This window comes from Equus przewalskii, chromosome 12 (genome assembly GCF_037783145.1).
Source record: "Equus przewalskii isolate Varuska chromosome 12, EquPr2, whole genome shotgun sequence".
In the NCBI taxonomy this organism is placed as follows: Eukaryota; Metazoa; Chordata; class Mammalia; order Perissodactyla; family Equidae; genus Equus; species Equus przewalskii.
In genome coordinates this window covers 13,365,511-13,391,018 of record NC_091842.1, presented here as the reverse complement: position 1 = coordinate 13,391,018, position 25,508 = coordinate 13,365,511, and the positions used below count along the sequence as shown (strand labels likewise).

Below are 25,508 nucleotides of genomic sequence, written 5' to 3'. Positions count from 1 at the left end.
CCAAAGCACAGGGAGGTACAGGAAATGCCCAGAGTCACTCAGCTTGCAGGCAGTGAGACTGAGAGTTAAGGCTCATGTTCCTTCCTGACTCCCAGCTGAAGGCTCTTCCAGGAGGGTGACAGGGCCAGCCCGACATCCTGGGCAGGGCTGAAGGGGCCAGGCCGGAGGTGCTGTTGCCCAGGCTTGGACTCGGGTGCCAGGGAATTGCAGGAGTCAGGCTGCAGCCCAGGTGGAGCAGTGAGCTGCTGAGACTCCCAGGTGAGTGTCCTGGGCTGGCCGATGGTCGCAGGCCACGTTGTTTTATCTGGTTTACATTTTGCTTACCCTACTCCTGACCCCACGTCAGAGGCAGCCCAGGAGCTCAGAGGAGTCCTGCGGGCCCTTAACCCCAGCCCCCTCAGGGTTCCCCACGAGTGGTCACACGCAGACACCCCTTGCCGTCCAGGAAATTGTCTGCCGCTAAAACCCAAGACAACTTGGGGTTTTTTTGGGGGTCTGGGAAGGGAAAACGAAGCATTATAAGGCCAGACATGTTTTCTTTGGTGCACCCAGTGTGTTTTTAAAAATTACACTAGTGTTTCAACATTGGGAGAGATCACAAAAATCTGAATTTCCATCTTTTCCTGAAAAATTGGAAGATCTTGCAACCCAGGGCCCACATGGTAACAGTTTATCAGAGCCGCGTCTTCCCTCTTTCAGCCAGAAGGGAGCCCTCACCACTAGGAAAGCCTCAGTCCCTTCCACTCCCCGCTGTCAACCCCCCACTGAGATCAGGTACCAGGCCCATTTGTCATCACACTGTTACTGGCCTGTTTCTTGGGTACAGAAGAAATATGTCCTTAATATTCTTTCCCAAAAGTGCAAGGAAGAAAAATAGCCTGAAAAGCCTCGTGTTTTTGGTGCAAGTGAAGAACATTCCTGGGAGTTTAATATGCAAAGGATATCTGACTCCTGGTTCCGTCACCTGAGTATCTCAGCTGCCTGCCCCTTGCAGGCCTTTGAGCTGTAACCCCTGTTCTAGACATTGCCAAGCTCTTCCTTGATTGAGGTCCTCCTACCACGCCCCCTCCCACCCGCTGTGTTTCCTGTCCCTGGGACCCTTGCAGAAGCACCAGCATGTCTGTGTCCTACTCCCCATCTTGAGGGGGCTTGGGCAGATCCTGCTGACTTGGTGATGACAGTGACATCTGGGCATACCTCCCCCTGGCACTCCTGACCATCCTTCCAGGCTCCCACCTGAAGGCGCACAGGGGCTGGGGCTGCCTCAGTGCTGGTCTGACATGGTCAAACTCATGGGCTTTAGTTTCTGGGTCGTGCATCCCAGCATCCCTTGGGGTCCCCCCTGTGGGCTGCAATGGATGGAGCCTGAGCCCTGCTCCCCCTACCTGAGAGAAGACGGGATCCAAGCAGGAGCAGAGAGGGGTGTGCAGTGATGGAGCAGCACGATCCTGTGTGAGAGGCAGGAACAGCTCTCCTCCATGCAGCCAAAGGGAGCTGCCTAAAACAGACCTGAGCTGTTGTCGCCCACCCACAAACATTTCAAAGCCTTTTTTTTTTTTTTAGTAGACCTCAGGTGCACAGAATTTGATTACTCATCATCCTTGGTTCGTGACATACTTATTGATCCTGCTTTTACTTTACGTTTGTTTACTGTTTGAAGAACAGAACCCCCTACTGCGGCCGTGACATTGGTGGTAACTGCCGTTCACCCATGGTTATCCTTCACTTCACTAATTTTAAGAACAGTTTTGTCCCGTGAATATGTATAACAAGGGTATGTGGCTGTGTGTCGTTTTCTGGGGCTGGCTTTCTTCCACTCAGTGTTGTATTACAAAGTATAGAACATATTTGACGTTTCTTCCATGTCTGTAGGCAACTCAGCCACACCCCTGGACAATGTTTCTCTTCCTTGAGTTAGGGGCTCTCTCCTTCAGGGGTCTCTTGTGTGTGGTACTTCTCTTGCCTGGATCTCATTCTCCAGGCCTCAGCTTACACATCCTTCCCCCAGCCCATCCTGTGTACCACACATCCCTCCCCGAGCCCATCCTGGGCACCCCACATCCCTCCCTGAGCCAGCCCAGGCACCCCACATCCCTCCCCGAGCCAGCCCTGGGCACTCCATATCCCTCCCTGAGCCCATCCTCAGCACCCCACATTCCTTCCTGAGCCAGCACCCCACATCCCTCCCTGAGCCTGTCCTGGGCACACCACATCCCTCCCCAAGCCCGTCCTGGGCACCCCACATCCCTCCCTGGGCCCATCCTGGGTACCCTACATCCCTCCCCAGCCTGCCTGGGCACCCCACATCCCTCCCTGAACCTGTCCTCGGCGCCCCACATCCCTCCCTGGGCCCATCCCAGGCACCCGACATCCCTCCCCAAGCCCATCCTGGGCACCCCACATCCCTCCCTGGGCCCATCCTGGGTACCCCACGTCCCTCCCCAGCCTGCCTGGGCATCCCATCTAAAGGATGCCCATGCTGCTCCCTATCTAAACCGTTCCTTGATTTAGCCCTTACCTCAGTCAAACTTTGATAATGCTTTGTGTGCTTGTTCTTGGGTCCCTTCCCCATCTCAGCCTCTGCATAGGGTGCTCAAACACCAGCCGCAGAACCCACCCACTGGAGAGGGCAGGGCTCGTGTGTAGGCTTGATGGGCCCAGGTGTGCAAAGGAGTTCTGTGGGGCGAGCTTGAGTTTCTTTTGTGAAATTATGGGAATTTGGGGCATACGAAGCCAGTCGGATTTTTTTTTAATGAGGATGTTCATAGCACCTTTATTCATAATAGCCAAAAACTGGAAACAACCAAATGTCATCAGCAAGACAAAGGATAAATAAAAATATATTCTTTTTTTTAATGCTTTTTGGTGAGGAAGATTCTCCCTGAGCTAACATTTATTGCCAATCTTCCTCTTTTTTTTCCCTCCTCAAAGCCCCAGTGCATATACAGTTAGTATATCCTAGTTGTAAGTCCTTGTAGTTCTTTGTGGGGTGCTACTGCAGCATGTCTTGATGAGCGGTGCATAGGTCCACATCCAGGATCTGAACTGGTAAACGCCAGGCCACCGAAGCGGAGCGTGCGACCTTAACCACTTGGCCACGGGGCTGACCCCTAAAAATATGTTCTACTACATTATCAATATATATAAGCATAATACATAGTCAGCAATAAAGACAACTACAAACTACATAAAATAAGATGGATTAATCTCAAAAACAATACACTGAACAAAAGAAGCCCGACGCAAAGCAGCACACGCTGTGTGACTTCATGGCTCTGGCACATGAGGCGGGCTGGATCTGTGCTGCTGGAAGCTGCAGCAGGGGTGGCTCTCGATGGTCAGAGGGACCGACAGGAAAGGGACAGGGGAGGCTTTCTGCCATGATGGGAATGCTCAGTATTTTGATTGGGGTGGCAGTTAAATGGGGCGGTGGTTAAATTTGTCAAAATTCATCTAACTGTACACCTAAAATCTGTGTGTTTTGTTACAGTAAATTATGTCACAGTTAAAAAAAGTTTTGGTTATAAAAAAAAACCTTGTCTATAGGAAATTACCATCTAAGCCCAGATTGATCTTAGTAAAAGCATTTCTCACCTAAAACCACGAGTGTCATTCTGGAGCAGCTGCTCAGTACTGGCCCGGGGAGGCGGCTGTCGCCACAGGATGTTTTAGAACCCTCTCTCCTCCTCCATCTTCACATCACCTCCTCACCGCCTCTGCCCCCTCAAACCCTTGTTCTGGGGACCCTTGAGGCCCACCCTGGGGCGTGAGCCACATGGTCACCTCCAAGCAGACCAGCCCACCTGTCTGCTCGATTGTGGCACAGAGAAGACCCACGGAGGAGGAAGAAAGGCAAGAACTTGTACCTTCCCCTCCACTGCCCAGCCCCTGGGTCTTTTCTCCCCTGATAGTGAAGTGGCAGCCGCGTGGGGTGTGCACGATCATACATGTGTGGCTCGCTGAGTTCCCATGACTGCCCACACCTGGGAACCAGCGCCCAGGCAAGACTCGGAAGAAGAGGTTCCCGGGATTCCAGAAGTCTCCCCACTCCCACCTTCCAGTCACTACTCCCCTCTCCTGCTCGCTCTCCCGACTTCTGTTCCCTCCATGTGATTCTGTTTACTTTTGAAGCATTTCTGGTGCTCAAACTGGAACAGTGCCAGGCAGACCAAGATGGTTGGTCTCCCTAGCCATTTCCCTGCTCCTGTCGTGGTGAAGGGGCGTTGCTTGTGCCCAGGTCATCACGCCACCCTTGGTGCCAACAGCCTCCTTGGGAAGGACTTAGGAAGCAGCTGGCTGCAAGAGGTCTAGCAGGCATTCTTGGTGTTGCCTTCCTCCTTGCCGCAGCCAGTGGGTGGTCACCTCCATTGTGTAACATGGTGCTGAGGGCCCCAGGCTTGGTCTCATGGTCACAGAAGTGGAGTAAATGTGGACAGCAGTGAGGGGCATCTCCCTCTATCTCAGAGGCCCCAGAACTGCCGTCCCCACAGTGGCCTTGGGTCTGCAGACATGAAGACAGCAGAGCAGGCCAGGGGCAGCCCCAGGAGGGGCAAGCAGAGGCTCCTTAAGTGAACACTGCCCTGCAGGTAGGCGCTCACCCAGGGTGGGCCGCCAGGAGGTGGCAGCAGATTTACCATGCTGAAGCCCCTGCTTAGGCAGCTTGCCAGTGGCCTCTCCTGGCCAAGAAGGCCCCAGGCATCTGGCGAGGCAGGCTGCCCACCCTGCCTCTGGTTTTCCAACTTTAGCTGTGGGCCCACTGAGTACTTTTGAGAGCTCACCAGGTGAGTTCAATATGCAGCCGAGGTTGAGAACCGGCTTTAAGCAGTAAAGAGCTGGGATTTATGCCCAGTTTCTGCCTGTAAGCTGTTCCCACTGTGGGAAGAGGTGATGGTCCTACTGGGCTACTTCCCTGTCATTTTCCCAGCTGGACTGAACATCCATGGGCAGAATTAAGGCTAGACAGTGTCCGTTAAAAGGAGGGCATGTAGACAGAGCTTTCTAGAAATTAGCTACCCCAGAATGGAAAGAATTGCCTCAAAAAGGAGTGAGCTCCCTCTCCATGGGAGTATGCAAACAGCGGCTGGGGCACCATCTGTCTAGGATTCCATACTGAAGGAGGCAGCACACAGGGGCCTTTGCAGCTTGCTTCCAGCCTCCCTGTACCCCGCCTCCCAGTCTGGGTGATTCCAGGAAAGTGCCCCCTTTGTGGCTTCAATGGTAAACCTGTGGTAAACTGTTCCACAAATAAACAAACCCTTGCAGTTCTCTTCCCTCTGCTGGTTTATCTGGTTCATAAATCTGAAATTTCGCAGTGGGTTTGCTAGACAAGTCTACCTGGAAATGGCCCCCCTCCCCCTCCTGGTTTAAAGTCCATTGCCAGAACAGGGCTCTGACTGGCCGGGGCTCATCCCCTGGATGACTGAGGAGAGGCCCATGTGAGGGCCTCGCTCTGCTGGGTTAGGAATCTGAGAGTAAACAGATCGAGTTTCCAGTGTCAGCGGGCCCTCCATAACAGGCGGCCGGCCGCAGCAATTGAAAATGAGAATGTTCTCTGAGATGACTCAGCCTCTCGGCCCCAGGGTAGGGGCAGTCCCAGGCCTTGGCTCTGCCCTGGTGGTTGGCTGTTGGCCAAGCCCAGGGGGAACAGCAGTGGGTTTTTAGAGCAATTAGATTTCATCCCATCAGGATGAGGGCACATGTTGCAGTCTTGGTTATCTGACAGTTTGCTGTCCTCAGCTTCCTCATCTGTGAAATGGTGATCAACAGTTCCTCTCCCAGAGGGTGGATGTGAGAAATGAATCCAAGACAGTTCCGGCCAGTGTAGGCAGAGAAGTGCAGGTCTGAAGCTTGGGAGAGAAAGTCAGGGCCCCAGTGGCTGGAACCCGGGGAGTGAGAGAATTGGGGGGAGTGTGTAATGTGAGACCCCCTTGAGAGCCATCTATATTGGGGAGGAGAAGTCACTACAGGAAACAAAAGAAGAGTGTTGATATCGGAAGATGGAGGAGGCCATGTGGTAGATTCCAGAGTCCAGGGGAACGCATTGGCCAGCATGTGAAATCCAGCCAATAGGTCAAGGACAGAAGGGCGTGAAGGAAGAGGCTGTCATCCAGCGTGGTTGGTGGAGGTCATTGGTGAGCTGAGCAGGCTCCAGTGGAGGGTGGAGGCAAGGCAGTGTCTGGAGGGCTGGTGGTGACAGGCTGGAGGCCTGTTTGGTGGTGGAGGGGAGGGAAGGGGGTGATGGCCTGAGGAGAGGAGAGGAGGGAGATGTTTTTTTTAGGATGGAGGAAACTTGAACCTGTTTGTCACTAAGATGGGGAAGCCAAGTATGAGCCAGGCTCCTGAGAGCTGGGAGCGAGGTGCCTGTGGGAATGCAGAAAGAGAAACAAGGCTGCCTCAGCTGTATTGTTTTTCTGAGGCCAGAGAGAAAGGATAAGATAGATGAAAACACTGAGACATTGAGAGGGGGCCCTCACTGGTTGGCCTAAATCTTAGGAAACTGGAGGTGTAGGTCAGGGTGCAGAGCGAGCCGTATGTCGGGGAGGCGGGGGAGGGGAGGGTTCAGCTGACCCAGGGTGGGGAGGCTGGGCAGGAGCCAGGCCCTGGGGGGATCTCCCAGCTGGAGGTCATTGCCGAGGAGGATGGTACTGGATAGGGGTCATCTAAGGATGGGGTCAGCCAAGGGGGTCGCCCAGGACACCCTGCCCCAGAGCCAACAGCAGACAGGGCAGAATTGGAGTGGCCGCATAGATAAGAGAGGCACCCAGTTGACCCAGGAGCCGGGGCACTCAGAGTTGCCAGGCAACAGGACAACAGCTCCAGGCCATCCCCCAGCTTGGCTCCAAAGTCCTGTAATAGTGAGCTCTCTAGCCACTGCTGATTCCCAATTAATAGTGTCAGGGACTGGGAGGCGCAGGGGTAAGGACAATGATTGCTTTAGGGTCAAGGACTTTGATTATTGTTTCCAGTGCGCTGACAAACAGCTGTTTGCATCCTTGGGAGAGTAGGAGGTTGTGTGTCTGGGTGTCTTCACTGCAGTCTGAGGACCAGGGCAAGTCAAATAAGCTTCCACTCATGTCAGGAGAAAACCAGGGCCGTGATCCACACTGAGAGGAAGGAAAGCGACTGATGCTGTTTGGGCGCCTGCATGTGCCTGGTGCTCTGACCTGGAGAGGGATGCAACCTCTTACCCTGGCTCCGTGGCCAGTGGGGTCATGCCCCACTAGGAGTAGGAAGGCAGGCCCAGGGACTTGTAAATGTCTCAGGCCATGGGGCTGAAGCCATAGCCCAGGCCCCTGAGCAGACCATGCTCTTTCCAGAGCATTCACCCATTACCTGCATTGCCCTCAGAGGGCTGAATAAGCGGCTGGACTGTGGGGACAAGTTGGGGAGTGAAGAGACATCTATGGAGTCGAGGTGAGCCCCAAATCCCTGACCCGCAAGGCTGATTGAATGACCTGGAGGAGAGGAAGTCGCATCCCTGGGACCAGACCTGCGCATTCATCCTGGGACTCTTGCCTGATTCTGGCGCCTGGACCCCTTCTGGCCGCCTCCTCTTGGGGGCTCTTTAGCTGCGTTTCCTTGCCCCCTTTTGTGGCCTGGTGGCCTGCCCTGGCTCCATTCTGTGGCTGGGTACTCCACACCCTTCTGCCAACCCCTAGGCCCGTTCTCCTGCTGCCTGGACTGCCTCCTGATGCAGGTTCCCCTTCAGGACAAGCCTGCAGTCCCAGTGGGCCTCAGCTCAGGTTCATTAGACTCGCCCGTCGTCTGTCCCTGCATGGCTGCCTTTATTCAGTTATGTAGTGATTTCATGTTGATAAAGTAATCAGCACGTGCAGAGCCAGAGCAGTAGACTCCAGACAATACCCTCCATCTGAGCAGTGGCACAGTCTCATGCCTCATTTCTATTATACGTAAATGTGATGGAGTTAGATTGCAACTGCACGTAGTCTTGAAAGCGTATTTTTTTTGTACCTGCTTTTAACTCTGTAACAAGAGTACCGTGCTGTACCTACTATCTGGGGGCTTATTTTTCCATCTACTGTGACACTGCTGAGACTCATTCATAGCTTTGCAGGTCACTGTGGATCCTTCCTTTGGACTGCTGGGTGACATTCTCTCAGTATTCCCTCCTCTCCCGGTGATGGGCATCGGGGCTGCAGTCAGGTTTTTATTCCTGAGAACAAGCTGTTATGAATTCTCCTGTCCAAGTCTCCTGTTCCACATGTGCGAGGGCGGAGAGCTCCCAGGGGAAGAGCTGAGTCACAGGGACTGTCTGCAGGCCACACCTGCCCCACTGTGGAGACTGCATGGCACGCAGGACCTGAGGCAGTAAGTGCCTTAACCTGACTGGGCTTCAGTTTTCCCATCTGTGAAATGGGAATAATTCATTACGTGACTGCCCATTCATTCGGTTACCACTGATTATGCACAGACCCCGTGTGGAGCCCTGTGGGAGCCCTGTGGGAGGCATGGGGAGCCTGGATGAGAAATACTTGGCCCGTCTCCCAGGAGCAGATGCCTCGCTACAAAGACGGACCTGGAAGTGAATAATCTCCGTGTGGCAGTGGACATTCTCATCACCGGGGAGGTGATGGCTGGTGGATGTGGGAGTGCCTTGGGACAGGACGGCCTATGTGGGAGAGCTGGGCTGGGCTCGCCCACCCCTGCACGAGACTAACTGTATTCCTGGTAAGGGTAGGGTTGGGGGCCACCAGGAACGGGGAGAGCCACAATCAGGCAGAAGTCACTTAACACTGGAGAAGCGCAGAGCATACGAGCAGAAGTGCTGTCTGCAAAGCCCAAGAACTCCGCTGGTGGGAATGCTGTGGGGACGGCCAGCTCCTCACCTCCCTGCATCCAGTGAGCATACACACGTTCAGGCGGGGTCCCGAGCATTTCCACGTGTGCTCTGAGCCTCCTCAAAGCCTGAACTACCCGGCAAGGGAGGTGTTTCCAATCCTCATTCACAGATGAGGAACCTGGGGCCACGTGAGGACCAGTAAGCTGTTCCTGCCTCATCTCGGGTGGGTGGTAAAGCCAAGATCCACGCTTGGGCCTTTTTCGTCTCAGTCACCCCAGGGAGAAAGGGACCCACCAGGCAGCGCCTCCCGTGTGCTCTGCCCTTGGGTACATGTTCACAAAGCAAGAGGCTGGTCTTCCCCAGGCTGTGTTTCCTGCCCTGTGTGAGCCTTCTGCCCTGCCCAGCCGTCCCAGGCCACTGGGACGGGCATAAGAAAGAACCATCCGCAGCTCTCCGTGGTTTCTGCTTTGGCCCTTGGCGAGGGGCCGGGGCAGCCCCATAGCCCCAGGTCCTCTCCTTGCCCAGGTCTCTGTGGAGGAGAGGACTGGAGCCTGACTGCTTCCGTCGATCGCGGCCAGATTCAGAGGGGAGTAACTTGTGTGGATCCAGGTCCCCGCCTCTACCTGCTTGCCTCCCTCCAGAAAGCTGGTGGGGGCGACGGTGGTTCCCTGCCTCCACCTCATGTTTCTCACTGACCTGACCTCCCCTCCCCGAAGTTGTCGAATATTATTTTCTGGCTGTGAATGGGACCACGCCCACCGCCAGCAGCCTGGTCCAGGGCTCCGTCAGCCGTCACCAACCTCCTTGAAGCAGAGGAACAGCCCCCTCACCGGTCTGGCAGCCCTGCCCCGTGCTCACAACGGCCACGAGGGGCACCATCCCTCCCCCTTGCCTCTCACATCGTTGGTTGCCTTCGTCCCCCTCCCCACCCCTCAGCCCCTGCGGCCTGTCTCTCCGGCTTGTCCCCTCCCTCTGGCCTCCCTGGGGCAGCTGCACACCTGCTCTTCCACCCCCTCCAGATGCTGTGGGGACCTTCCCTTCCCTGCTCAATTTCTTTTTTTATTGTGCCAGATATACATAACAAAATTTACCGTCTTAACTATTTTTTTAAATAGATCTTTTTTGTTTTTTGAGGAAGATTAGCCCTGAGCTAACTGCTGCCAAGCCTCTCTCTCGCGCGCGCTCTCTCTCTTTTTTTTTTTTTTTTTGCTGAGGAAGACTGGCCCTGAGCTAACATCCTTGCCCATCTTCCTCCACTTTATATGTGGGATGCCCACCACAGCATGGCGTGCCAAGTGGTGTCATGTCTGCATCCGGCATCCAAACCAGCAAACCCCAGGGCCACTGAAGCGGAACATGTGCACTTAACCTCTGTGCCACCGGCTGGCCCTTAACCATTTTTAAGTGCACAGTTCTGTGGTGTTAAGTACATTCACGTTGTGCAGCCGTCACCACCATCCATCTCCAGAACTTCGTCATCTCAAACTGAAACTCTGCACCCATCGAACAAGTGCTCCCCATTTCCTCCTGGGAACCACTCCCTGCTCTGTTTTAAATTGCAAACCCTGATTCTGCCAGCCCTTGCCCCTTCCCCAGTTTTTTTTTTCTTAAAGATTTTATTTTTCCTTTTTCTGCCAAAGCTCTCTGGTACATAGTTGTGTATTTTTAGTTGTGGGTCCTTCTAGTTGTGGCATGTGAGATGTCGTCTTAGTGTGGCTTGATGAGCAGTGCCATGTCCGCCTCCAGGATTCGAACTGGCAAAACTCTGGGCCGCAGAAACAGAGCACGGGAACTCAACACTCGGCCACGGGGCTGGCCCCTCCCCACTTTTTTATTTTCTGCAGCACATACCACCATCTGACACACTATCTATTTATTCCCCCCATGCAAACTCTAATTGTCCAACTATTTAAGGTGTGTCCTCAGCACCTGAAACTGTGCTTGACACATCAAGACACTTAGTAATTTGTTTGTTGAATGACTGAGTGATCTAGCCACTGCTTTAGGCTGTTGCCTGCATCTTGGGGGCTTTATCTAAACCCTACTGATTCCTTCTGTCTCACTCACCCCCTTTTCGCAGTCCTGCCTGGATATCACTGTAGAATTTTCTAACGCTGTTACCCGCACTGTCTGATTCTCCTGGGCGCCCATGACATGAGCAGGTTTTTTTGTCTTAACAGTAAAGGAAACTCCTCTTCAGGCCTGCCCTTCACATCACAGAACTAACACAGGGCTTTTTTTCTAACTAAAACTTGAAACGGCAGCCTTTGTCATTGAAGACCATAGAAATGAAATGTGAATAACGCGATACAGCTGGAGGAGACCCCGGAGGAATGGATGAAGGTGCTGCGGCTGGTGCAGAGAGCGGAGCCTGACAGGCCATCTGCCTGGTCCTCCTTTGGGAAGACGAGCCCCCTGAAGGCGTGGGGCGGCCCGCGAGCCCCGAGGCACGGCTGTGGCTCACCCGTGCTGTGCCAGGCTCTGTGCTCCCTGCAGAAAGCATGGGCCGGGCAGGGTGGTGGTCCCCAGAAGCGGGCCCCCCTCCTCCCAGACTGCATGGGCTGCACTTTGGGAAACGCCCCTGGCTCTCCAGGTAGGTGCCGAAATTCAGAAGGGGCTGGCGGACCTTGAACCCCTGCTTGAAGGAAGGAATGGGGATGGTTGTAAACAGTGCCTGGAACCTGCTGAATGCCTATCTCAGTCCTGTTGGAGGGGTCCGTCCCATGTGTCCAGTGTGAGCTCACATTAGAGTCTGGCTGGCCAGGCTCTAATTGCAAAGGCCTGGACTTCGTCTGTGGCGCACAGTCGGGGACCTCCATGGGGTCTGGCTGACACAGGGCATTGTGACCCTGCAGGAGGCAGGGTCTGGCCCACAAAGCTGGCTTCTGCTTCCCAGAGCCCCGGGTCCTCTGCGTGCACATACGGGCAGCCTTTGCTGAGCCTGCCTGCGCAAGGGGGTCTCTGTGGTGTCCAGGATGCTGACGGGATGCAAGCTCACCCACTGGCGGTGTGGCAGGCCACCTCCCTGGCTCCCCAGACCTGGACGATCCCTGTGCTCACACAGGCCGGATGTCTGAAGGTTCCTGAGGTCTCAGCAGCACGGCGTGTGAGGGAGCCACAACCAGGTGGGCTCAGGCCCAGGGCTGCAGGTTTGGCTCCAACACAGATTCACTGGGAATTTCAGGCTGAGCCGGTGTCTTCCATCATGAGCCATCATCCCTCCACTGGCTGCCCGGTGGGAGCCGGGCTCCCAGGAAGGTGAAGGGAGACTTTTCAGCCAAAGCTTGTTGCTTGGGGTCAGTGTGTAGGAACCACGTGTTTCAAACAATCAGAGAGTCAGTGCTGCCCAAGCCTCGGAGGTGGCGGAATCCATCCTCCCATCGTGGCAGTGTCACCCCTGCAGCCTGCCCACCTGGTGCTCGGCCCCGTGGAGAACGGATAAGTCACTGCTTCCTGCCAGCCTGCCAGTGTGAGTGCAGCTGGCTTTAGGGCTTTTCTTTACTGGGAACACAGCTGGCCTCCCCATGGCCTCCCCTTCAGCTGCATCTGCCCTCCAAAAAGAGTAAATACCCACTATACTGACTGTTCACACTGGGGATTCACTCACTTGTTCTTTAACAGAAACCCTATGAAGTAGACACTACTATTATCCCCATTATACACATGAGGAAACTTAGGCACAGAGAGGTTAAGTAACTTGCCTAAGCTCACAGAGCTGTAAGCAGCAGCCTTGCTTCCACTCCATGGTCCACAACAGCCCTTTGGAGATTCAAGGGTGGTGGCTGGAATCTTCCTCCTGGCCAAAAGGGACACAGTCCAGAGTCCCTTTAGGGATCCTCACATGCTCCTTACTGACTCTGAGGCTCTGAGCAGACACGGGCTTCCTGGCGTGCCTGCCCTCATCCAGTCCCCTGCTCTGTTCACAGTGCCAGGGATTCGTGGGTGCTCCTGTCAGGAGCTGGCGTGATTCTTGGGGGGGGGGGGTCCTGAACCACAGTGAGCCAGCCTCTCCCCAGAGCTGCTGTTCCCCAGGTTCCCTCCTTCCTTGCCCAGGGCTCTGGAGGTCTGTGTTCCATCTACCTGACTGCTCCTGCAGGAGCAACCATCACACACAGTTGCTTGGGTTGTGCACTGCCCAACTTTCAGGTCGCTTGTGGCATAGACTGTGAGATGGATGAGCCCATCTGCCTGAGCAGCACATCTGTCTTGGATTCTGATTGGAGCTGGTTGGAGTTTTCCCTGCTCTTGAGAGGTGTTTTCTAGACTGACTTGATGGTTCCGGCTTCTTCTCCCCACGCCTCATTTTGCTGGCCAGGACCCTTGAGGTGCACGCTGCTGGAGGGCTGGCAGGGTTCCCTGTGGCCGTGCCCTGGCCTCGCTGGGGCTGGATGGGAGCCAGTCCATTTGGAGCCTGTCCCTCACTGTGCAGAGGAAGGAAGCTGCCCGGGGCTCACCACCCCAGGGGCCACTCTGGGACCAGAACCCAGGTCTCTTGACTCCGGGACTACAGTCATCTTCCCATGACCTGGGTGCTGACTCCGCTTGTTGTTTCACCTGTCCTTAGAACCACAGGGCCTCTCGAGGGCGAGCCCTTCTCCCCCCAGGGGGCCTACACCGCTTAGCAGTGGGCTGGGCAATGGCTGGGTTTGGTCCTCTCTCGGGCTTCTTGTAGCCAAAGTACAGAGAGGCCCAAATCGCGGGTCCCAGCATCCTGCCACAACTCGTTAGAGAGCATGGTTTGGGACTGGGAGCTTTAGTGTCGCCCAGAGAAAGTGTAAGTCAAGGCAGTGCCACACGGGGGCAGGCAGGGTTTCTTCTGATCAGAGCTTCTCTGGCTTCAGAGGTAGGTTGTGGGCAGTTTACCCCTTTGCTCAGCAGACAATGATTGTTGACTCTATGCTCAGCCGGTGTTGGGTACTAGTTGAGTATACAGAGAACCCATGGTCCTTGCTTCTGAGAGCTTATGGTCCACTGGGGGATGCAGACCCTTAAAGTATGCTTTGTAATAGATTGTGGAAAGCACTCAGGACCCTCACATTGCAGTTGCACAGGTTGTGCACTTCCAGATCTAAGGGCATACTTAGATAATGAACTCTTCCTGCTAGAGTTGTGATGCACCACAAGCCCAGCCACCCACAGTGGCCTAAAAGTCCTCTTGTAGACATAGTGTGAGGCAGTGGGCTGTCAAGGGAAGACCACCTCTACGGTGGGAGGTGAGGAAGAGGAGGTAGCTGGTGCTGATCAGAAAAGATTTTACTCCAAGAGAAAATGCTTAAGCTAGGTCTTCAGGGATGAGCAGCAAGTCTCCAGCCAAAGAAGAGGGAAGGGTGTACTTGGCAGTGGAAAGAACATTTGTCACCCTTTGGTGGCATGAGGCTCGGAAGGCAGGCCTAGAGTGGGGGAGCGAGACAAGGTCGGAGGCCGGGACATCTTCTAGGAAAGCGTTCCCGTGGAAGGAGTGGTGGAGGGAGGAAAGACATGTCAGTGACTCAGGAGGTAAGATGAAGTGGGGCCCTGGAGACTGTACCACATCTGGGGGTGATGGAGGGCAGGAAGAGCCTGGGGCTGACTTCCGAGGTCGGTGACCAGAGCCCTAGCTGACTCGCTCTCCTGGAGCCCTGCCCATGCCAAGGTGCGCCTTCCAAGATGGATGTCCAGCAGCTGGCAGAGCCTCAGGCACTCGACCCTGAGAGACGGGTCACGTCAACGGCATATTTATACCCCGTTTACACAGAGGCCGATGCTGCCTTCTGCTGGTGTTCATGTCCTCTAGGATCATTTATACGATCTATTTCTGGAGTGTCCCTCACAGCCCAGAGGGCACAGGGGCCAGCGCCACCTCTGTTTGCTTTCACAGGGCTCTCTCGGACGGCTGGGTGGCCACCCCCAGCCTCCCCGTGAGTACCTGCCTGCTCATGGAAATCTGGAGACTGGGGGTGCTTCCGAGGCTCTCTGAGTGCCTGGGGGTCCCTAAGAAGGAGCTAGGCCAGACCTGTGATTGCCGCTTCCTAAGGTGATAATTTGCCGTTGTCCCCAAGCAAGTACAGATTTCGTTTGTCCGGGCAATAGCTGCAAATTGGATATGAGACAGGTGGCGACAGAGATGTAATTCGAAAGCCAAAGAGCTGGAGGGAGATTGAAGAGCGTGCTGTTGGTTGGACAGAGCGTCAGAGGGCAGGAGAATACCACCTTCGTTTACGACCCTAGCACACCAGTTTTCTTTAAAGTCGGGTTTCTTGAGGCGTAATTTACATACAGTAAAAGGCAGGCTTTTTAGCACAAGTTCTTTGAGTTTTGACAAATGTATATGATCTTGAACCACCACTACCATCAAGATACCAAACCCTTCCATCACCCTAGAAAGTTCCCCGGTGTCCCTCTGAAGTCAACCCCCAACCCCTGGCAAGCGCGAGTCTCTTCTCTGCACTACAGTTCTGCCTCTCCCGGGAGGTCGTATAAATGGAATCATAGAGGATGTAACCTTTTGACTCCGGCTGCTTTAACTTAGCAAACTGTGTTTGAGATTTGTCCACACGGTTGCACAAAGCGGTAGTTCGTTCCTTCTGACTGCCGAGCGGGATTCCATGGTGTGGGTGTGCTGCGGTTTATCCGCTTGCCACTTCAGGGGAGGCCATCTGGGGGTTTCCGTTTGGGGTGATTATAAATAAAGGCTGTAAACATTGGCACGCAGGTCTTGGTGTGATTGTGTTTCCATTTCTCTTGAGTAAAGACCTGGGATTGCTGAGTCGTGTGGTCACTGTAGGTTTAACTTTATAAGAAACTGCCAAACTCTTTTCCAAATGGCTGTACCATTTTGCATTCCCTCCGGCTCCAGTTGCTCTCATTCCTTGTGGAAAACTTAAAGAATGAAGTAAGAGGGTTCTGCGGAGGTTCTGTCGCCAGGGCTTCGGGCTCGCAGGGTGGCTGACAGGAGAGGAGAGCCCGCAGGGCAGAGATCAAGGACATTCCGGCCGCCCCAGCTCTGCAACGCTGCACCCACTCCAAGATCCTGTGCGGTTTAGTCTTTGTGGAGGTGATATTTGGCCCCTGCTAGGGTTGCTCACTGAGCCTCGTCTCTTCTGGCTTCCCGTGATGGACGGCTTTACGTACTGTGCACAGAGCCCGTGCTGGGCCTTGTGCTTGGGAGCTGCGACGCCAGATACATGAGCACGAGGAGGCTTCTGCGCGCCCCTGCTCGTGTGCGCTGTCTCTCCCTGTGGCTGCACGGGGCGTTCTGGGGCCGCTCTAGCTGGATGGGGAACCGGGAGACAGGCACCTGGTACGGGAAGCCTCGAAGCCAGCTCTAGGGCGGCCTGGACCTGGAACCCTGTGTGTCTACCAGGCACCAAGAGCGTGCGTGCCTAAGGCCGAGACCTGTAGGGGAGAGCCACAGAGGGAGAGCGATCGCCAGCCCCTGGCCGTGGGAAACTGATGGTCTCACACACACTCTGGGCTAAGCAGTTTACCAACGGTAACATGTGGTACTTCAGGGACCTGTGCCCCCCAGATGACGGTGAGGGCCACACCCCTCCCTGGTGCAAGGAAGAAAAGTCCCCTAAAATCTGGGCTGTCAGTTGGGTGATGTGAATTAGGCTATAAATGACAATGGGAACTCTCGAGTTCGTGAAGGCGGGGCCGGGACGGTGGTGGAGGCAGCGATGGGGGTGTAGAGGTTGGCATGTGGGGGCCCACGGAAAAGGCAGTTCACCTGCATGGTACCTGCAAAGCCACCCTTCTGACACTTCCGCCTCCTGAGAAAAAATGAGTTCTAAGACCCTCAGGCCTGTCTTAGAGGCTGGCTGGCTCAGGGGTCCCCAAAGATTGGGGGGTACCGAGGAGACTCTCTGAGACCTTGTGAGTCAGAACTGAGGGTATGTGGAGGGAGAGACAAGCAGCTTACCCAAGGTTACCCAGAAGCCTGCAGGCAGAGCTCTGGGTAAACTGAGTCTTCTCCCACTGGATTCCGGTGGGCAGCTGCCATAGGGTCCTACTGGGACTAATGTGGGGCTAACACAATATCCTGTGTCTGTCTGTCTGTCCATCTAACCAGGTGCAAGTTCTTCAGCCTTACTGAGACGCCAGAGGACTACACCATCATTGTGGATGAGGAGGGCTTCCTGGGTAAGTGCCCCTCCCACCAGGGCTGCTTGGCTGGACTGGCCTGTGGTCAGTGCTGGTTGCCCGCCTCCTTATTTCTGCCTACATCCGATGGTGCGTTAGAAAGTCGGCAGCGTCTGTTTCCTTCCCTCCCATGTCCCGGCTGATCCCCCTTTCAGTTTGGGAGCTGCCCCGGGAAGGGCCCTCGGGCTACAAGGGTCAGTAAGACCCGGTGCCTCCTCAGCTGGAACTCAGGTGGCCAAGAGGAAAGGGACATGTTGGCTGAGCCTCCCGGGAGCGTCCTCAGTCCTTTGTAGCAGGCCGCTGTTACCTCCCTGTCATGATTTTCCTTTACCTGTTCTCCAGTTTTTTAAGTTGAGGTGTAATTCACCCACCATCACATTCACCGTTCAAAGTGCACAGCAGTTCAGTGGTTTTGATATCCACAAGGTTGTGCAGCCATCACCACTCTCTGATTCCATAACATTTTCATCACCCCGAAAAGAAACCCTATTGCCCGTTAGCAGTCACTGCCCACCCCTCTCCCACCTCCTGTTAGTTTTATTATTAAAGTAGCTTATGTCTGTCCTGGGTCTGATGAATGCACGCTCTGCGTTGAGGTGGTGCTGGTGTTTGCACTGTGTCAGTGAGGAGCTGAGAACCCAGAGGGGTCACGTGCCCAGGTCACGAGCAGTGTGGCTGCCCTCCCCCCAAAGCCGATGCCCACTCTGAACCCCTAAGTTCCATTCTTCAAAACCTGCAGAGAATGTGACAAATTCCACATTCATGGAAACCCTAGTCCCACCCCAAAGACAACTACCCATAACTTGTTAGTGTTTTTCTTTCTGACTTTTTTCTGTGCACAGTTGTCTCTTTATAATTTACTTACGATCATATTATGTATAGAAATGTTTTTACTTAACATTACAATTAAAACGTCCTGTGGTACCCTGGCCTTTCACAGGCCTGCTTCCCTGCCCTGGCCTTACGGTTAGGATTGAAATTGTCTTAGTTCTTCTTCAGTGATAAATTTACAAATTCCTCAAATATGTAGCATTTATTCTTATTCAGGTTGATTCCTAAGATGAGGTCTGAGAAATGGCATTACAGGGTCGGAAGTTGACTGTTGTGTGGTTCTTGATTCGAGTTTCTGGTGCAGCCGTATTGATGCTCTCTACTGGGGAGAAAGTGGAGGGAGCGGCTTCCCCTGCCACGCTCTGTCATCCTTACAGCACGTGCTCTAGGGCATCCGCTCCTCCCTACCTCCCATCTCAAGGGGCACAGGATCCCTCCCTGCCTCTGAGGGAGCAGGGGCGTGGCTGGAGCAGGGACGGGGCAGGCCCTGTGGGAGGTCCTGCCCTATCTCATTCATTCATTCAGCAGATATGTTTTGAGCACAAGAGCTACAGGTAGGAACTTGTGCCTTAACCACTAAGCACAGTCCCATGAAGACTAGATGCCTGGCCACCCAAACACATTTCCATCTTCTGATGGGCACTCATGCCTTTACCCAGAACTGATGAGAATCATGGCCCCTCATGCAGAGAAGGAACACCCCAGAGTATGTATCCTCTGGAAATAGGTATGCTCTCTACCCCGCCTCCCAAGATGAGAAGCCGCAAATGAGAGACCAGCGTGAGCAGGGAGAGAGGGAGGCTGTGGGACCTGGGGAGCCGGTTTTGCAGGCCCTAGAAGGCCCTGTTTGCAGGAATTGTCAGTAACCAGGGAGCTGTCCTGCCGTTTGAGTGGCTGGTTATTCTGAGCCTGCCCCAGGGGTTGCAAGGAGGCAGTATTTACTGAGCTCCTGCTACCTGCTGGCATCTTGCTGGGCCCTGGAGATGCAGCCAGAATGAGAGACATCCCTTCGTACCCCGTGAGCCTCAGGGCCTGCAGGCTAATGACACCATTTGTTGTTGAGCTGCCATTGTGGTAGGTACTATGTGAGGAGGGTATAGGGGGCTGTCAGAGCAGGTCACAATGGACACCCTGCTGTGCAGGAGACCCCATAGGAGAGGCCCTGGAAAGAGGAAGCAAGACCAGAGTTGAGCCTTGCTCCTGAGTCAACATAGAATGAGTTATTTCCCTACCCCTAAAGTTGCTTCTGTCCGCAGACACTGCGCCACGCACTGGAAATGACTCTTACTTTCCTCATTTTCTCAACAGGAAACTGAAGCACAGAAATGTTACATTACCTGCCCCAGGCCTCACTGCTGGTGTCATTTATGGATGTTTCTCTGGGCCAGGCCTGGGCAGGGTGGGGGCAGACCACACCAGGAGGCACGGGGAGCCAGCCTCGGCCCCTAAGGGACTTACAGACCCTGAGGTTCCCCGGTGCCATTAACAATGGCCTGGGACTCTTGGAATGGTCTCACCCTGCCTCGCCCTGAACCTTTCCCAGTGGCAGGAAGAGGGCTGATGACATAGGGGTCATTGGCTCAGTCTTCAATCCAGGGAAGGCCAGATGGATGAGGGAAAGCCAGTTTAAGTTATTAGCCCAGCAGGGGCTGAGAGGAGGAGCCCAGCCTCTGGGTGTCCTTGACTGTGATGGACGCCTGGGTAAGGGTCTCTCTTCCGGGCTTCCGTTCCTGGTCAGTAGACTGGGCTGCTTAGATCCCCGTTACTGCCTGAGAGAAAGTTGTGTAGTTTATGGAAGGACTAAGTTCCTCTCGCACTTGTGCTATGGAGCCACGGGATACAGGCTAGGAAAGAAGACCCCCTTCACCTGCTGTTCTTCCACTGACTGGAGCTCAGCAGAGATGCATCGTGTTGTGGGGTCATCCCGTGAGCCAAAGGGGAAAGAAGAAAGACCCACTTTACCAGTGAGAAAACTGACATTACCATGCACAGAGTCCCTGTGAGTGACAGGGGCGATTTGAAGCAGGAGGTGCCTTAGGAGCCGCTGAGAAGAGGGGCGGGCCAGTGGCTGGCCCGGGGCAGTGTGGGAAGGCTCTGAGATGGCAGGGTTTGGGGGTAGTGTGCTGCAGTGAGAGGCAGCGATGGTGTCTCCCCTCTTGCCTCAGCTCTGGGGGTGTTTCTTAGGAGACTCCTCTTCAGAAAGGGAGTTATGGCTGCCCCGGTGGGACCAGGGAGGGATGCTGGCTGTCCTGTGCTGTAGGAAGGATGGCGCCCCATCTCCCGGGTCTGCAAACATGTCTTCTCACCAAAGGCCTCCCTCGGCCCTTGTGAACATCAGCGGGGATCCCTTGGTCATTGCTCACTGGCGATGTCACCAGCGTGAAGCTTCCACGGTTAGAGACCAGCAGCTGTCTGCAGTTCACGTGTCCGTGAGTGGCTAAACCTCTCCCGGAAAGGTGGAGCCATTGTCATGACATGAACCATGCAACTCCTTGTTGAATGTGGAATTTAGAGGTTCTTGGCCCAAATGGATGCTGTATGTCTGAGTTTCTAACAGAAGGGGTGTGCGCGTGTGTAGTTAATCTTTTACGTATTTCTTGAGCACTTACAACATGCAATGCTGGGTGTTCTTAGGGACCCGAAATAACCTGAGCAGCAGCCCCTGTCCTGGCCTTGGGGTAGCAGGCAGAGCCTTAGGTTTGCAGTTAGAGGGACCCCTCACTGGCCCTCACCCATCACAGTCTCCTATTTGTGTCATGTGATCCGTGCACACTTAGGGCAGGGCGTGCTCAGGGACCGCAGCGGGTCCAAAGGTGGAGGGAGGAAGATGTCGAGAAGTACCCCCTGGCCTCACCCTGGGCTAAGCTGGGAAGACCCAGGTTCGGGTCTAGGCTCTGTTCCCTTCACTGCCTGTGATTCTGGGCAAGTTGCTCAGCACCCTGAGGCCTCCATGGGCTCATCCCTGACACAGGATTGCCTCCCTCCAGCTCGGTTCTGTGAGGCGTATGCGTGGCCGGATGAAGTGTGTGTGCTCAGTAAGCATCGGGGAGTCGCCGTGTCCCCTGGGCACAGCACAGTGCCCAGCAGAGCTCCTCGCATCTCTGTCCAAGCTCTAAACTCAGAATTTACCATTTCAGGAAGCCAATGGGCAAAGTAGTGCCCCTAGTGGGGGTCCCCTCTGCTTGAGCTCCAGACCAGTGAAGGAGCGCAGATCAGGGCCTGCCTCACTGTCCCCTGAAGCTGGCCATCCCAGGGAACACTGAGGGGGGACCGCGCAGACCTGCATTTGCAGTGTCCCCCCCCCCGTGTGTGAAATAACAGCCTGGCAGCTCCGCCTGGGGCCAGGATGGGGAGCGGCAGGATGGGGTGCCAGCTGGGGGAGGTGCCCCTTGGAGAGGTCATTCTTGAGACACCCCCGCTCCCACCTTCTCCTGTCCCTCCCGCAGCCTCCCCGGGCGGCCTTGCGGCAAAGTCCTCCCTGCCAGAGCTCTGCTGTCTGCGCCCTGGCTGTGGCTGGTTGCAGAGGAAGATGCGTGCGTTTCTGCGTTTCGTCTTCCTCTGCGTCTCATCCTCTCATGCTGGGTGCCCAGTGTTGGGCCACGTTCAGAGGCTAGCTACCTGATGCTCTCTATTGGACAGTTTAAGATCTGCATGACGGCTGAGCGCCTGAAGGGAGCACCCGTGCCCCGCCGAGGACCGGCTCACTGGCGGTAACCTTTGACAACGGCTGTTCGGCTCTCCCTCCATAACCACACACACCCCTGAGCCATGTTCCCTGAGCCACATGAGACCACGACCTCGTGTCGGCTGTCCTCTAAATGCTGGAGCTCTCATCAGCTGAGAGTGAGAGCCTCCCCTCCTTACCACACCTGCAGAACGAGGTGATAATTCATAATTTCTAACAAGAAGTTTATGTTCTCATTTCCTCCATTTTCCAAAAATGGATTTTATTGCTGGAAAACATGTTTTTTAAAGTGACACCTAGTGGGGCCAGCCTGGTGACACAGTGGTTAAGTTCAGCAGGTTCTGCTTTGGCAGTCTGGGGTTTGCCGGTTCGGATCCCGGGTGTGAACCTACGCACCACTTGTCAAGCCATGCTGTGGCAGGCATCCCACATATACAGTAGAGGAAGATGGGCACGGATGTTAGCTCAGGGCCAGTCTTCCTCAGCAGAAAGCGGAGGACTGGCAGCAGATGTTAGCTCAGGGCTAATCTTCTGGGGCGTGGGGGGGGGGGGGGCGGGTGAAGAGAAACACGTAGCAAACATCCTGTCGGAGGTGAACCGTGGTCCTCTACGCAGCCCTGTTGGCCTTTCAGGGAGCTCCCAAGTCTTCATTTTCAATCCCTTTGGAGTGGAAGCTCTTGCCTGTGAATCTTTCTTTGTCCCACATGTCATTACTCCTTTACACATTTTTAAAACTTGATAGTTTTACCCAAGTGCCACCCAGAACCCAGCAGGACTGTCAGCAGTGTACTGACAGAAAGGCTGTGGCTCGTAGCTAAGCGCCTGATGGGGATTCTCTCATTTAATCCTCCAGCATTTTCTGGAGTGATCTGGAGTTCATCCTCCCACGTTTCAAAACTAAGAAACCAAGGGGCAGTGACTTTGCCCAAGGTGACACAGCGAGGATTAAACCTGCTTGCATGACCCCAGAACTTGTGATGTTGCTGTGGACGGAAAAGGAGAAGCCTAAGAAACACAGGCTCTGTGCAGATGACGTGGCCACCGCAGGTCCTGCAGCCAGAACGGGACTCCTGGGGAGGTGGGGGTACAGTGAGGGGGCTTCTACCCAGCGACCGAACCACCTGACTTTGTGGCTGGGGGCTGGCAAGACACTCTTACCTCCTCGACTAGGGAGCGTCCTCAGCTCTGAGAGGCCATTTTTAGGCTCGTGGATGATGGGCAGTGATGGAAATAATCCATTTCAGTCTTGGAATGGTCCACTTGTCCTCTAGGGAAGGGCACACTTGTTGCCCCCTGGCCAGCCTCCCAGGGGCTCATCCGCATGGCCCAGGAGGGACACTTCAGGCACCCCGAGGCTTGGCCCAGGGTGAGGATGGGCCAGGCAGGCCTTCCTCCTCCACATTTGGAGTCCCTGGGATGAGAAGCTGCCAACGGCATGGTGTCTGGCTGCTTCTGCCGCTCTGACAAAGCTCACCCTTCCAGAAACCTTGGAGGGGTGACCACTGGTCTGGAGCTGACCACCCTCTCGGCCCAGGCCTGCTGCTTGAAGAACCTCTCTGGGTTCTTTCTGGGGGCTGAGAGCCAGGAGCAGTGGCCTCCGAGGCTGGGAGCAAGGCAGGTGGACCCATCCCACCAGCTGGGTTCCCAGAATGGCCAGCAGTTGGGTCGAGCTGCGGTCCTCCAGGCAGCGCCAGCCTGTGGGCTGCTCGCCGTCCCCCAGGGCCCCCATTTTCTATCTGCCTCAGGCCTCAACTTCTCCCTGGGGCCACTCCACGACTTGTCCACACTGCCGGAGCAGAGCCTTGGTTATGCCAGTACGCCCTAAAAATGCACACATAGCGGCAACGGCTTTCTACCAGCCTCCACTGGAGAGTTTGGAGCTGGGATTGGAATTAGTCACTCTCTGAGCATGAAGCCTCTGTCCCCCTGCCCCCATGTGCCCCTGAGGACCCCTGCTGCTAAAGATCAGGCCCCCCTGGAATGTGGAACTTGCCCAGTGGGGCGGGGCCCGCGAGGCCATGTGAGGGTGAACACCTGGGTCAGAGCTGCCCGATACAGTCACTTTACAATTCTGAAGCTGAGGAGTTATCTAGACACTGCAGCAGGCTGGTGGCCGAGGGGGCGCTGAAAGGCATTCAGTGCCTGGATGAGACACTCCTCCCACTTGCTGCACCGTGACCTCAAGTCCGTTGCTTCCGTCTCTGGGCCTCAGGTTCTTGGTCTGAGCTGGGAGATGGGCTGGCTTCTCAGGGCTGGTTGTGCGTCTGTAAGCAGATGGACAGCATTCTGCTCAGTCCCCACCAATGGGCTGAGAATTCCAAGAAGGTGGCAGTGTCTGGGCATGGCCTCTGTGGGAATGGCCCTGGCTGCCCCTGGGCCCTTTGCCCCATCCTGGGAAGTCAGGCATAGGCCCATGGGATGATGTCAAAGGCCACCCCCAACCCGAGACTGCACTGGGGGTGGGGAAGCAGAGAAGGTAAGTGCGTGGGAACAGAGGGGCCTGGGCAGAGCAGAGAGGCAGGGCTGGCACCACTGTGCCTCATCCATTCAGCTGGTGCCTCGTGAGCCAGGCACTGAGAGGGGCAGAGAATAAAGCTGACCGAGGCCACTGCCCCAGCGGAGCTGACGTGCTAGTGGGGCTGATTATAGCCTTGCGCTGCCCAGTACAGAAGCCACTCACCGCACGCAGCTGTTGGAATTCAAATGAGTTAAAATTAAATAAGACTTTAAATTTTATTTCTTCCGTGGCACTAGCCACATTTCAGGTGCTCCATAGCCACGTAGGGTGAGTGGCTGCTCTCTTGGACAGCACAGGTGTGGACCATCTCCATCACTGCGGAAAGCTGCCACGCACAGTGTGGGCAGTGCTGGTTTAGAATGGTGTGAGGACTTTAGCTTTTACTTGGAAGGACTTGGGAAGCCAGAGAGTGGTTTTGAGTTACAAGGAACTTGGAATAGGGGGGCAGAGGGCGGGTTCACAAAAGCTGACAGGGTCCTGTTGTGTTCACATGCAGGCGACATAAATGACCCTTCTGGAATTTTCCCAAGAAAGCTTCAGGCATCCTGCCCTAATGAAGAAGGGCACTTTTAAAATTTCATTGTTGAATATATTAAAATGGTGCTTCAGGTCACTGACTGCTGTCCAGGCCTCGTGACCCACGCCCAGCACACAGGACCACAGGAAGCGTGGACGTTGACCATCTATCGAGGCTGGACCATCCAGGCACCCTGGCCCTCGGTGGCTCCATGGTTGTTTCTACCATGCTGCCCCCAGGAAGTCCCCTCCATGGCCAGAGCCAGGCCCCTTAGAATTTTAGAGCTGAGCTGAAACTCCCGGTTCTGGGGAACACATTTCCTCGGTGGTCCTGAGGTCAAGAAATCTCCTTTCTAACACCCCAGATAACAAGTGGAGAGAGAGATGCAGAAGCCTGGGACCCAGGACCTTTTAAAGCTTTTCTCCTGCTCTCCCTTCCCAAACCTTTTCCCTTTTCTGGGAAGTTGCCTGCCTCTCTAGCCAGCCTGGCCTAGGACTGGCCTTTCTGAGCCACCAGGCCCACTAGGTAGTGGTTGCCATGGTGACCCAAGCTGGGCAGGTAGGAGCCTGGGTGGGGCCTCCAGAGCCATTTTGCCTGAGGCCAGCAAAGCCTGCCCTCAGACGGCGGCATCATCGTCATCATCAGCAGCATCCTCATTAGCGTCATTACTGTCATCGCAGCCCCCTTACCTTGGCAGCGTCTGGGCCCCTCTTCTTAGCACCCACCTTTATTGGGGACCTGGCCCTTCTTCCTATTTGGTGCCCAGGACAGAGCACGGGCGTTTGTTTATAAGTCAGACTGGGTTTGAGTCCTGGCTCTGTTATTCCCCAGTGATCTCAGGCAAATCCTTGGCCCTCCCTGAGCTCTGGTGTGTCACGTCTATGCTGGGAATGACAATCCTGGTACAGGATGGGGTCGAGCAGGCCTCTGTGATGTGTTGGGAGTCCTGTGTGCAGCCTGTGCTCTGCTCTGGGGCTGTGTCTGTGTCCCGTGCACATGCTCCCCTGGGTGCCCTTTCTGCAGCATGGGGTGGAAG

General features: G+C 55.0%; 1 protein-coding gene across 1 annotated transcript in view; it reads left to right on the top strand.

Moving 5' to 3' along the window:
* CASTOR2 (cytosolic arginine sensor for mTORC1 subunit 2) overlaps positions 1-25,508 on the top strand; it is a 61,874-nt gene that overhangs the window by 22,670 nt on the left and 13,696 nt on the right. Inside the window, exon 2 of the mRNA XM_070566466.1 lies at positions 16,851-16,921. Within this exon, the coding sequence (XP_070422567.1) occupies positions 16,851-16,921 (71 nt within the window). The remainder of the gene's footprint in view (positions 1-16,850; positions 16,922-25,508) is intronic.